Consider the following 14,961-nt stretch of genomic DNA (forward strand, 5'->3'; position numbering starts at 1 on the left):
TCGCCGGAGAACACATGTGACCGTTGGAAAAAAATAATATGAAATGGCCCCTACAGTGAAAAGGTTTAGCGAAGCCTCCCTGTTGTTCTGTTTTGAATGATGTAATTGTCAACTGGTCTAGATTTAATACATCATACAGATGACACCCAGCTTTCTCACTTCACATGTTGGTTTTTTCATGTCTGCTACAAGCTTCAGAGGGCAATCAAGACTCTACTTCCTGGGACTGATGACATAAGTATCACGTTATAAATCCCAACACCTTAATATGGCCAAAAATAATCTGAAACACACTTGATTTAATAAAGTTCCCACATGAGTCATAAGACTGGATCTTTGGCAGGATCATCACAAATACTTTAGCACTTCCTCACATGCCAGGAAATAAAACAAAACTGTGGCTTTTACTGTAGATGCGTTTAGTGTCTAATATCTGCATGTAGTGTTGCCACATTTAGAAGAGAGTTCGTAAGAGTGTGTCTCAGACATTGTTAGCAGTATGTTTGGTCATTTCTGCAAGGATAGATGGAAAAGGAGGGTGGCAACACTGATGCTACTTGTAGTCAGGCAGCAGGGGAGGGCATTAAAACCTAGTTTGCATCACTCAGCGCCTCCAATTAAACACGAATAATCAGATACAAGTTCCTGTCTTCAGATGTGTTTTATGAGCTCCTGTGCAGCAGGGGAATTCTCCAGAATATACTGTACATCTCCCTGCAGTTTGGCGATCTCTACTGCACGCCTCAGTTCATTAGTGTTAAAAATGGTAAGCATTTTAGAGCCAGATGTACTTTTTAAGTCTTATTAGCTTCAGATGATGTTGTTTAAGGGGCATATGAGGCCTCCAATTAACGCTGTAGAAAACTAAAACAGAAGTTTCTCCAATATATTTTTTTCCTAGAGTTAGATCCAACTTTTTCTAAGCCATGGGCCTAACTGTTAGCACCCTCTTTATCAAAGGCAGACATCAAAGGACTTCTGCAGCTTCTGCCCACACAGCTATATTAATCCCTAAGACAAAATCTTACATGCTTGACTCTAAAAGAGAAAAGAACGGTTCAATCATGAGCTGTTGAGGTCGTCCATACCCTCATACTCAAAGTAGCTTGAAGATAGCCCTAGTGTAGATGTAAACAAATCTTAGCATTGGCAATATGGTGCACTATCCTCACTAAAACAAAGTTGATTTCTTTGCACGTTACATTAGTGTTGCACAGTCGCCGAAGTTTCAGAAATGTTTTAAAAATCAACTAAGGATACCAGAACCCCTCTCGCTTGTGCTCGGCTAAAACTGTTTAACTTCATTTGTCAGCAAGTCTTTTGCAGTAAGAAATCAAGAATTTCTCCCTAAATATATGTCCAACTCTACTCTGACCAAGACGCAGTTTTGTCTGTATGCTAATTTCGCATTTGGCCCAATCTAATGGGTTCATCCTGAGCAGCAGCAGAGGCAAGAACAAAGCCCTTTAGCATCTCCCAGTACAGGGAGGTGCACCGAGGCCGGGGCCGTGCTGCAGCTCCCAATCCCCTTACAGTGCTGTCACTATTCATTCACAGTCTGCCCTTCCTCCTCGCGCCACAACCTCAACAGGGGCATCGCTCATGATAGAAAACAATGAGCATGATTTGTGAACTCTCGCTGTCTTTGTAATTTCATCAGTGTAATGGGATTATATTTCAAATCACCACTCCTTTGTTCATTACACATTTAAACTCCTCTGACAGACAAAAACTTAAATAAAATGTGCATGTCAACCCTGGTTGACTTTGCCTGCTCCTGCACTTGATTAGACAAACAGCGTACCGGGGCTGTGGAACAGGGGGAAATAATGTGCTCATTTATTCATTTTTCAGACAAGTCACAATAGATTTTTAACGACCAGTGTCTGACCTCCCTTAGGTACTTCTTGCTTAGGGGGGTTAATAAAGCCTAACACTGTGGCGCTCAAGCTCCACGGCGAGGAGCACGCTGAGAAGATGCCTGTGATGAAATAAAGACAGGGCCAAATCAAGAGTCTCCAAACGCACAATCCAACCGCAGAGAGAGGAAGGGAGAGAAAGAGGGCGTGGGGGTGGTGGTGTTGGTAGTGTCGGGGGGGAGTGAAGCTGGAGAAAGAGACTGGTATTCCACTTAGATTCCAATTCCATAGGTCTCTGAGGGACAATTATACCAAGTGAGGAAGAAGTACTCTCTTTTCTCAATGCACTGGGGCGTGCATATTAGACGCCGCAACCATGGTGATACACTCACACGCAGAAGAGTCTGCCAAGATTTAAACTAGGAAGCTTGTAAAAGCCGCTCTGAAAACTTCACGTTGACATTTTAGAACACAGAGAGATCTCTCTGAATGCTGCTGAAATTTAATGTCAGGCTGTGTGCAGTTAAACGATCCTCTCTGAGTCATGGCAGCACTAAAAGAAATGTGTGTTTGTGAGTTTTACAATGCATGTACATGTATGCAAGCCTATTACTTGTGGCTTCAGATGTGGTGTGTTTCTGGTGGGAAATGTCAAAAAGTTTGGGCTCAACAAACACACATGCACACACACACACAAACACACACACACACACACACACACACACACAGGGAAAGAGAGGGAGCCTGTGCAGATGTGCTGCCACTAGACATCCATCTTGTTTTCCCGCTTAGCTCAGTGCTCTATTTGTCTGAATCTATGTCATTTTAGCTCACTCAGGTCAACGGCAATTCAACCTCCTCTTTCGTTTGAGGCACTTCAGAATCATAATGTGATGCATGTGGGATAGGAACCTGCTAAACACAGTCCCTGTCACTGCTCAGACATTGCTGGATATAAATGATATACGCCCTGCGCTTGCCTTCCCCATTCTGAGCCATACTACATCCTGTTTCCACCTGTCCATGATCGCTACTCTGTGCAAACGTTCTCTCCCACACCTTCTCAGGTAGTATTCACGACGTGTCACAGTATTAGACTATAATCACACCTCCAGAAATGGCAGACACACATTAAAAAAAAAAAAACTCTTGGTGATCTGGAAGAAAAAAATAGTAACAAAAGGATTCGTTCAGAGCAGTCGATATTTCATACTTTTTTCAGGGCTCAGCCTTGTTTCTCTCCTTTCAGTCGGTGCAGCTCTCCGCTGGGCGCCTCATGGGAGCGGAGAAAATTACATCCTACCTGATAATTAGCAAAGTTCAGAGCAAACTAAAATCTGCCCCACTCTCTTAGCTCCCCACCACTGGCAGCTTTCTCTTAGCAACTAATTAAGTCCGCCTCTGAGGTTTTCAGACAGCAATGGTGCTGGATGCTGCAACAGCAGAATTAAAAAACAAAAGGAAGAAGGATGGGAATGAAGAGTGAGAGTTCATTTTTTATAATGTTTTTCTGTTTCATCTTTTTATACTGACGAATAAAATATGACAATGGTATTCCTGGAGGGAGTATTATTATTTCACACATGGATGCATTCTTCAAATAGAAATAACAGTGTTGGCCGCCATTACGCACAGTAGCAAATAGCAAAGCGCCCTCTGTCCATAATGTTCTTTAATTATTATAATGTCATCATCCATATCCGGCAATGTTGCATGAAAAAGAAACAGCAGAGCACACCGGGTATTAAATGCAAATCACTAATGTCCCCACAGTTGAATGAAATAACACTACACGTACAGCATTATTAGTGATGTTATCGTCACAGTTGCAAATCATATTTGAGACTGCTCATATGAGATGTGTATGGTCATAGAATGGGGTTTGATGCATGCTTTTTTTTTCGCATCATATTTTTTACTTATGGTTTCAATCATTTGAGAAGTTTTTATTTTTCCCTGAGTTGTCCCAGTCACCTCAGGTCTTAGGAGAGGTGTTAGCAAAGCAGGCAAGGAGAACAAATAAAACAAAGGAGAATTAAGTAGAAAGTCTGTGATTCAAGTACAACAAAAATCGTAGCTAATTGTAATCTGTCATAAACCTTGAGTTAAACAGTTGAATACAAGTTGCTCATTAGAGATGCTTGAGCCACTGGGCCACTGATGACTTGCAGGGTAAGTGGAGTCAGCTTTAAAAGGCAGCCCAGCAGCCTCCTTGATAAGGCTCTGGGTTGCACTGAGACTGTTTGTGATGTGCAATCCATGAGAGACAGAGGAAGCAGGCAGGCAGACAGTCATTATTTTCTCCACAATTACCTGAAGTCCTTGATAACGAGCAAAAAAAATGCCATATAATTAGAAAAACACCAGCAACACCATTATTGTCAGGAGAACACAACAGTATAATGAAGCAATTATAAATGAGCAGCTTTGTGCTTGTCATTAATTTCTGCTTTTAAGGATGTGGAGATGAAGCATGGCTAAACGTCAGAGGCGGAATGAGCTGAGAGGATGTTTAGGTGGGTTAGGCTACGAGGAGAGAACTCTAGGGTGTTGTGTGTGCGTAGACAGCTCGGGCCTGCACAACTGCTGGTGATAAGTCCGCTGAGTCTCAGCGTGGACAAAATGTCCACGGGGGGACACTTTAAACACATTATAATAACCCTCTATCATGCAAGTGCAGCTAAAGTTCACACTCTGAATTGTGTGTTTACACGTTACGCACAGATGAGGACACGCAGGTTCCACAGGATATCATCACACTGTATTCAAGTTGTTTATTTTCTATCAAGTGGAAGATGCTTAGTTGCCAAATGAAAGGTAATGAGGAAAAGTACGAGCTGGGCAAAGAGCTTACCCTTTTCACACATCATCACAACGATTGATCTCTCCTTCCCTTCCTCTCACTCCTATCTGATCTCAATTGAGAGATACTGCATTTGAAATGCATGCATATTTTCCTTTGAAATGTATACTGTGCTCCTGATGCAGATGCGCAATTAGGTAACGTGTTGCATTTCATTAAAAAAATTTCCCCTCCAACCACTGAGTGGATTAGAGACACAAGTAGTTATTAATGAGCCTTTTCCCCTCTTTGATTTCTCCACATATTGAGATGAGTGGAGACAAGCTGAAATCCCAGTTTCCTCCTGACATGTCAGGACTACAGTCGGCTCAGTTGTTTGCCACCTCAAAGGCATCAAACAGTAAAGAGGTGAACAAATAAGAAAGATGGAGAGTGAGTGAAGTCACTCCACTTGGTATACACTGAGAGTACAACTCCAAAGCACTGTCCTCCTCAGTTAGAAATGCCATCTTATTAACACGTCCTTCAGCACACTTCATCATATTGTCTTGAGAAGGCAATTGTATGGAAGGGGCAATTAGGACAGAGAAGCTGTGAGGTTGCCATTATTTTAGAATTTAATGACCACGCAATACGGAGCTAGATGTAGAAATGAGGGCTACAATACTACAATTATGCATAATCTGGCAGATCTTACTGCACCCCCCACACTCCTCTTCCTTTCGCCTTGAATAAATTTACATGGAAATGCATCTCTGCCTAATTTATTCAGAAAAATTAGAATATACATTACAAATATTTCCATAGACGACATCAGCAACATGCAGTTATGAATTTAATGACTTATTTCTTTGTATTCATGCTTTTAGGACCCCCACCCCTCCCCCAGGCAGGGTTTTTAAGGAAACATAAATAATTAAACACAGACGTATATATTGATATATATATTCGCCTTTCATTTTTTCCAGCTGCTGTGCCATTCATTCTGTAGGGGGGGAAAAAAGCTTTCCAGCCCATAACTCCAGAGAGACTGAGGAAGTGTGTGCTGTGTGTGTGTTTTTTTTTTATGCTGTAAAACCAAGTGTGTGTGTGTGCCACTTGTAGTGGCAAGATGCATGACTCTGGACACAACCCAAAAGCAGGGATTATTGACATGGATGCTCCACCATTAATAAGCCCCTGTATCCTTTGTGTTTGGGGTCGCCACTGCTGCAGTTAACTATAACTTGTCAAGGCTGCTCCAGCCGCACAATGCGTACCTCATGCATCTCCTGTCAGCAGGCATAATTCCTGGATGCTGGCACGCCGCTGATTTCTGCATAAGTGATGCGAGCCTTCTAGTAGAGTTAGGAGCACGAGTCTTTTGCCATTGAGAGATGTTCATCATTCTTGATCTGGCTCTGTCAAGACCTGGTGTTTTAGTGCCTCTCACGATTAGGCAGAATTGACAGGCCAAGAAGGCAGTGAATAGCAAAAATGTGAGGAACTAAGGGGGTGTGGTGTAGGCTGTAGGGTGAAGTGGAGTGTGGCCGCCATTTAATCTGCAATTTATCAGTTTAGGCTGCACCATGTAACATCAGGGAGATTACATTCTGGAGAGAAGGAGCTGTATCTCTCCTCCATCCCCTCCTCCTCCCCTATCTCCTCTCACATGCCTCCTAATGTCGTCTGACGGCAGAACGCGGAGGACAAAGAGGGAGGACTGTCTTTATTGTCACCATTATTGTTTCTGAAACCCTTAATTAATATATAGCATTGTGGACTCCTCTGTGAGTAAGCAATGAGGTGCCAGTGACAGGGAGACAGAGCGTAAGAGGTTTGCTGCAGCGAGAGAGGCTGTGTCTTTTATAGAGGAGCGTTTGTCACAAAAAATAAAAAATAAATAAAAAAATAAAAAGTTAGGCTGGACTTAACATGCACAAGCACACAAACTGCATATGCATTCAAACACACGCGCGCACACACACACTGCCACTGATGTCTGCACATGACCTCTGACAACACTGATCAAATTAGGCCAATAAATGCTTAATTGCCATTTTTCCATTGGGCTGCTTTATTGATGTCATTTCAAAAGTGATTAATATGAACCTTTAACTAGCTGTTGCATTTAGCACTAAACAAAACTGAAGTGGCGTGTTGACTTATATTGATTTCTTTGATTTTTCTAACAGTGTACATTGATGAAATTAATTCAAAAATGTGTAATATAATGTCAAACTATAATGATATTATACTATGTGTCTTTACAAATGAAATAAAAAACATTTAGTGTAGTGTCCTGGACTTGAAGATCAACAATTAATCCCCTCTTTTTGGAAATCAACATTTCTGCGTTTTATCAGAGGCAGCATGAGAATGCAGGTGTTCACTTTTTAATATTTACACAAATACCTTAGTCAAGTGAATCCAAAATATTTTCTCAACATTTGTGCTCCTTGCACACTCTGCGTGGTGTTTAAAGGGGTCATTAACAGGGTCACTAATGCTTTTAATATACACTGGTAGAGGATACCAGCAGCACGCTCAGTTCTCCTGTTTTTATCTCTCGTTCTGGGAGGGCAGAAACACAAATATGAAGACGCTGGCTTACAGGAAGGAAACCCATGGCAGCCTGATATTAAAATGGTTCAGGAGTCAAGTAGAACAAGTCAAGTAGCTCGAGGGCAAACAAAAGAGAGAGAAAGAGGAGCGAGTGAACAGGTCATTCTTAAAAGCTAATGGACTGTCAATGCTCATATTATAATATATTGAATATTATAAAATATGTTTGCTTTATGTGAAGGCTGCACTATTAGTCATTGACTGCCCATTATTTAAATGAGGCTATTGATCAACAATAATAAAAACATCTCAACAAAACAGGAATATATTCAATTTATACATTTCTACTTGAATGATGTTAATTTAACAGTGAGTTTCCAGTTGTAATATTTTCATTCTTTCCAAAATATGGTTTTAGTTATTAGTTTCAATAAGATTATTGATACATCTCCACCTAATTCTCTTTTATGTCCGTCTCTACTTCTTTGTAACCTTTGCGGAGTTGGTAGAGTGGAGTCCGTCCAGCTGCTGCTCAGATCAGTACTCAGCACTGCTGCAGCTTACAGTGGTATCCACCAGATGGACTGCAGCCTGAATATCAGGCCATGCAGAGCTCTTACAAAGCACATTTCTGTGCCTGGACGTACAGAAAAAGCAGCCAACACTTGCGCAGCAATATATACTTCAACTCTCAATTAGGGTATGTATTTGTGCATTTAATATACAGTGTTTTAGGAAACAGAGAGCACACACACATTGGTGCAGTGTATTGTTTCACGATCACCAATAAAGCAGCCTTTATTAAGCATGCCAGTATCCCGAGGGTTATTTTGTAGACATTCCCAGGAGGAAGTATGAGCCGCTACACTTATCTGCACAGCCTCTCTCCAGCGACAGAGAGCTTGATCCATCCTGAAAGGGGGATTGAACTCTCACAAGATGAAGACATGACATCTTCGGCTTACTTGATGTCAATGATAGGACAGCTCACTTGTAGATTGGGCATGTTGCCAGCCAGCTCTCCCTGGGTCCTGAATGCCGTCTCTGAACAGAGGCCAACGACACAGATGACATCCGGGGAAACCCGTCACCTGTTGCTTAAGGACAGAATAATCAAACTGGGTCATACCGGGACGATGGCCTCGCAGTGTACATAAGGCTGATGTGTTCATCTAATGTGTGTGTGTGTGTGTGTGTGTGTGTGTGAATGTGTGTTTTTCAAGTCTTGTCAGGGCAGCAGCCAGAGCTGAGCCCTGATATCCACCCCAGTGACAGAGATCATCAGCATCAGCAACAGATCTTCAGCCTAGATCATGTTCACAGTGAGGGCCTTGCCAGGCAGAGACACCACTGCACTGTCCAGCTGTACGAAAAATTGCTGTCTGCCAACACATTTCTGAACATTGATTTAGCAATTTTGCAATCAGCAAACATATAAACACCATGAGCATTTCTCTTGGCAATTAGAACAAAGGTCATTTTAATATAAACAAATTACAACTTTATTGATTTACATGCATCCAGGTAAAATACGTGTTATTATTGCCTGTAAGGGATTTCTTTCCCTCCTTACGATCCACACTTGACACTTTCCTAACAATGTTGCTTAATTGCAACCTCAATGAAACATGCATGCTCAATCACAGAGGGAGTTTACCCTCGAATTTATGGAAACGCATGAAAAAGGCCTGTGTTAGTTGTAGGGTACACCTGCACTTGTCAAGGTACTCAAGTACGCTGGGTAATTGGCTGTTGATTGCTGCCATTAACATGTGATGGCTAAGTGCATCTAATTCCTGTTCCATTTCCACGGTTCAATTTGATGTCACCACCCACTCTTTCTCTCACAGGTGATTAGCCGAGCCTGCGAAAATTGTCCTTTTTTTTTTAATGATATAAGCACAATATAAGTAAGGAGCAGTAGCATCACAAACACCACTGTAACGGATACCTTTGCCTATATATCCTGATATATCCTGTGTGGTAGTAAAGGAAAGCACTGGGATTGTTATTTATCCCTATGTCAACTATTTTAGACCAAACTTCATTGGGTTAATGCCACAATCACAGTGCAAAGGGAAATGTTCTTAGGAATGATGCTCTAGCTAACATGATTGTTACTGTATCTCCATGGTTTAATACTCACTCTCTATAGTAACCATCTAATGAACCAGGGCTGTACTGTCATTTGTTGCAAGACACTAATCTCCTTTTAAACCCTTTTTCTCTGTTTTTTTAGAATGGTGCTCACTTTTACTATTTGCATACACTTACAGTATCACCACTGCAGGGCACAGAGACTCGGTATCCCTTTGAGTTTTAATCTCCTCGTCTCCCCGCATCCTTGCGGCTATTTCATTTAAGTTTTAATATGTGTATTTGACATTTTGTTCATTTAGGACACCCCCCCCCCCCAACCCCGCTCCCCCACTTAATTTAATTGACGTGCTGCTGCCTTGTGTGGTTTATTTGGTCCTTTGTGAGGATTTCCCGCCACCATCCGCGGATCAGTCCAGTGTGCACATGGACCTGTACCACACAGCAGAGGCTTCCACCTACATGGAAAACGTCAGGAGGAACTTTGCACAACAGCCTTTCTCAGGAGCTCATTGAAAAGCATTACCTGTTCATTTACCTTTAATTGTGTGGTCCATCCTATTACTACTACTTAAAATAATATTATGAATAATAATAATAATAATAATAATAATAATAACAATAACAATAACAATAACAATAACAATAATAATTTTTATCTATCTATTTATTTTTATTTTACTTTGTCTTGTGTCCATAATAGACAAAACAGATCTGGTTCCAGACAGCAGGTCCCACTGGTTTTGAAATGTCAAGGCGTCGTGCCCCGTGGTGTTCTTTGTCTGCGCCGCTCTCAGATCAGCTCCGCAGACCGTCGTCGGGAATGGTGCGTCTGCCATCTGCCGGACGCCGAGGGCAAAACACACACTCAGCACCGTGGACAGCATGCAGCACACTGGTACGGGAGAGCAGTGCTGATGTTTGCTGTGCTCCTTGCAGCTGCATATAACTGTCTCATGTGGTTAATGCGAATCCCTGCTTTAAGAGTAATGGATCCTTGGAACAAAGCTAAACTCTCTGGAATATTGTATTGTATTAATGCCTTATTGGGGATTACTGTATTTTGTGGTACCTAATGATACACCTTTGATCTTATTGTAGTTTGTTTCATTACCTACTCTTTATTGCTTATTAAACTTTATTATACTATAGACAACTTCCATCTATTAAATGTAGGCATCTATGCCTTATACATTTTACAACTGGTTATTCACCATTTTTCAGCAAGGCATGGCTGATAATTTTATTGTTTGAAATTTTTAAATCCACACACTCTTATGGTGGTTTTTCTCATTTTCAACATGTTTAACCTGTATTTTCACATCACCCTACATTAAGCCAGTCTAAGGGTAATTTGTGTGATTTCTTGAGCTCGTCGCCTGATTGTGAGGTGATGGAGGCTATAGTTAGGTTGGGGGAGGCTCTCCTGCACTGTTCCCCTACAGTCAGGAGGTACCAGACCAACAGTGTGAAGTCATGCACGAGCCCCGTTGGACTGATCATCTGTTATTCCACAGCCATCTGGGTGAGACCCCAGGTCTGTTTAGATTTTTAAAGCAACAGGAGTGACATCAATATAAAACTAAGATAAGTCAAACAAACCCCCTCTTATTCGTCACTTGCTCCATCTGCCATCTCCTGTAAAACAAACTTCACTGCACTTACACCTTGTGCACCTCATGAATGTGAGCTTCATGTTGCCTCTATTTCACTGCTGAGGCAGGTATTAGCCAATAATAATACAGCACGTGGTGCAGTTTCATACAAAATAAAACCAAGCCTCCTTTTATCACACATCAGCTAAGTGCCACATATTCAAAAGATCCAATCTCCAAATCTGGCCTATCTAGCCATTGGCTTATGCAGCTAATTAACTTCACACACCAAAATTTGAATTTAAATTAACGATTGCGAGATATCATCAGGGGACACAAAGCACCCCACGAAGAAGTTTATGATGAAAAAAAGATGAGTATTAGAGAAGGCAATCGGTGAAGTAAGGAGGGTTTTTAGATGAGGGGATATCTCCAATTACAATCCACCGTACACTTGTCAGCAGTAATGAAATGTTTGCTGAGAGGTTGCTATTTGTGGCTGCTAGATTGGATGATGCTGCTCCACTGCCCCCACTAACAATTATATTCCATGCATAAATTTCTCTAACATCTCTTGTATTGTGTGAAGGGTTGGCCAGATATACCTACAACTGTCCAAGAAGCCACAGAATATTGAAACATTATTGTGAACGTACAGTAGACATGATATTCAAGTCCTGCGGTGAAAACGCACAATGTATGTCAAGAGGCACAGATGAAGAATAAAAAAATAAAAAAAAAAGGAAAAACTTCTGCTTCTTTTATTGTTTTTAAAGAATTACATAATGCATTAATCACAGTAAAGACAAACCGGCTTTCCCCGCATGTCATAATTGTGCAAGCTTACAATTAAATGTAAAATTAGATGTAAGATGAAAAACTTTAGTTTTTTCTCTGCTCAGCCTTTCAACTCAATTGTACAGGGAGCAGAGCAGTAAAGCTTCGAAGAACAGACCATCTCTTTACTCCATACTTGACACCAATGCCAAGTGGTTTGCATACGATCAGGGATAAACCCTACAGATGCTATCGCAGCCGTGTGTATTTTTCTGTAAATAATGTGCTGCTTTGATCAGTACTTCACAGGGGTCATCTGTAGCTGCTGTGACCGGCTATCTGAGGAAACACTGAAACATAAGCCAGGTCCAAATAATTTCATCAGATTTGTGCAGTATGTATTTCCAATTAAAGTGACATCACATAAACCTAATTAGTATAGATGCAACCTGCAACTTGATTTTCCAGTGCATGGTTTTCTCATCAAATTGATTACACAGACCCTGCAAGGAAGTGTACTGCACATATGAATCTAGTGCACGTGCTACTGTAGGCGGATACAAAAATGCATTTGTGATGTTGTTCATAAACACGGATGCTCATCAGCTTGAGAGAGTAACAGTCAGGTGCTTAACTTCGCTACTCAAATATTATTTTAATCACAATATGTTTATGTTAATGCTGTAAAGACCAAAGGTGAAGACATTTCAAAATGCACTGCTCCCTGTCAAATTTTCCAGGAAAAGACATCTGTTTTGTGCAAAATAAATCGAGTTCTGATATGCAAGTATCACGGACACAAAGAGAGGCTTTGCATCCTCTTGCAGGTTCAATTACTGGCCTGTGGCAGATACTAATCTTATTCTACTGTTTATCATGATTGAGAATGTACAGACCATTCAATGACTTCATGCAAGAGGAGGCAGAGGGTCAACCAATCACGCAGTCGTCTCACACACACTCACTAGACAAAAACCACACTTAGGTATTACACCAACCACTTTAGCATAAACTGCAAGTCAGTAACAAGTCAATAGTGTTGATTATTTGCTCTTCTATCCTACTGTGTATTGTGCTGTCAGGTCATTTACCATGAAAAGAAATGGATTATCGAAAACTATAATACATGTGGCACGTCTGTGCGCAAAAATGAAGCAGATGATTTCAAGAGAAAAGGAGTTTTAGCTATTTCTGGATAATTAAAGACATGCTTGTACTATTATTGGAAAGATACAATGACACTGGGATATCACAGCACGCCAAATTGGAAAAAATAAGAAAGAAATATAAGTGCACATAAACACGAGTCCCTTTTCTTGAACTTATGAGGAGGTAGAGCTAATATCCAATAGTTCACTAGTCTGCCCATGTGGACACACATGGTATAAGATTAGAAACTAAAATGTCTTTGTTCGTTAACAAAGGCTTCTGTTAATTAAGGGTGATGTGACCACAAGAAGCATCACAGCAGGTCAATATCCCAACTTTTCCTCCTGTCCCCCTCACTGTTTTATTTGTATTTTTTGTATTTTTTGACCAGTGCAAAGAAGATCCAGTACTCTGTTGTCAACCAATGCAGGAGAGTTAACTGTATACATACTGATATCAGGCTCATTGGTTTCAACTCTGAGGTAGGATCGAGAAAACCAGGGGGGGACAGTTGTTCAAACTCAAGTGCATTAAAGGGACTGAGCCATGACAATCAGTGATGAAGTGATGCTCATGCTCCTGCAGCGAGGGCTTGACAAAGGTGTCTCAGTGAAACGTGGTTGGCCCATTGGAGAGAGAGTGTGTGTATGTGTTTTTTTTTTTGTTTTTTTTTTTTGGGGGGGGGGGGTATTAATGCCTATGCTGGGTTAAAAAAACAAAAAACAAACTCAAAATAACTACCTGTACAGAGCGCCCCACACCAAAGGCACTATTTTCAATATTTCCATAAATGCCACCTCTACTCTGTACATGAACTGACCCTGTATCATCATCATCATCATCATCATCATCATCGCCGCCCAGCATCCCCACCTGAGGGCTACGCATTGCTAAGGTGCCTTCCTAACTCAAGTTTTTCTTTCAAGTTAATTATGACAACACCACTTGCCTCGGACATCTTGAATGGGCATGATATGCATTTTCATTTTTTTAAAATTAGATAAACAAAAGCATTAAATAGAATTACAGAAATAAATACATTTTATTTCATATAAATATGTGGGCCCTTATGTCCAAATTGTCACTAACACATGCGTTTTTGGGAATACGATGAAGTAAACAATTCATGAAATAAGCTGCCCTACTGTTTGATACACTAATCTTAATGAGTAGTATGGTTATTGTGAATTGATTTCAGTGTTTATGAGTCACTAAATCCCATCAGTAACTATCATGCACTGTAAATCCCCACGTTACAATGCATTTAATGAACATTATATTGTAATTTAATTGGAAGCCCTTCCCTCTCACTCGGGGGGGAAAAAAAGATCAGTGATCACATCAAGCAAGTCTGGTCCCTTTATATAGGATTATCTTTTACATTGATTTAATGTCATATTGGTAACTGTGTGTATATAAAATTCCTAATACAGACCCCAAAAGTGAAACATGACTGAAGAGACAAAGATAAAAGGAAAAATCCAAATCAGGTTCAAAGTTAACATCTTGCCAATTTTTCCCCAAGGCCGTTTTTTTTTTTTCCACCACGGCTAAAACCTGGATTTGTCCACATACATACAGTAATATATATTTTGTAATCTTTCAACGTCTCTGGCTATGTACAAGCTATACAAATAAAGAGCAGGCTGTGGGCCAGGTTTTATAAGCTGTGCAGAGGGAGCAGTTGGTTGGGAAGTCTCCCAGTCTCCCGGCTCCTTCCCCCGCAGTCTGCCCATACAGGTGGCTGTTCTGCTTCACTTGCGATCGTCGATGGTCTTAATGAATTCCACCGCCGCGGTGAACTGCATCCACCAATAGCACTCCTCCCCACTCAGCCGGCTGGCGTAGAAATTATTGATGTACTGAACGGTGGACAGCAGGCAGGGCGGGTTTGCCTGGAGGGGAGGAGATGTGGGGATGGGCCCACATTAACCGCTGAAAGAACCTCACGCAACGCCGTACAGATTATAATCATAAATATGGAAATATGTAAAATATATCCACACAGGTTAGCAGATAGCAGTCTTTATGGTACACTGCAATTACAGTTGTTTTGTGAAAGTGTTTCCTGATGATTATTCTCAACCTTCATTGACAAGAATTCAATAAGTGATCCACAACTAAAGGTATAAATTCT

At 41.0% G+C, this 14,961-nt stretch overlaps 1 protein-coding gene across 5 annotated transcripts in view; it reads right to left on the reverse strand.

Annotated features, from left to right (window-relative positions):
- Positions 1-11,644: 11,644 nt before the first annotated feature.
- Positions 11,645-14,961, reverse strand: part of gapvd1 (GTPase activating protein and VPS9 domains 1) — a 29,566-nt gene continuing 26,249 nt past the window's right edge. For all 5 annotated transcript variants that reach the window (XM_071482379.1, XM_071482378.1, XM_071482377.1 and 2 more), the window contains one exon: positions 11,645-14,719. In XM_071482379.1, coding sequence (XP_071338480.1) covers positions 14,579-14,719 — 141 coding nt within the window. In that variant the 3' untranslated portion in view covers positions 11,645-14,578. The remainder of the gene's footprint in view (positions 14,720-14,961) is intronic.

The sequence above is a fragment of the Trachinotus anak genome, unplaced genomic scaffold (assembly GCF_046630095.1).
Source record: "Trachinotus anak isolate AG129_WGS33_773 ecotype Australia unplaced genomic scaffold, CSIRO_AGI_Tana_v1 ptg000008l, whole genome shotgun sequence".
Lineage (NCBI taxonomy): Eukaryota > Metazoa > Chordata > Actinopteri > Carangiformes > Carangidae > Trachinotus > Trachinotus anak.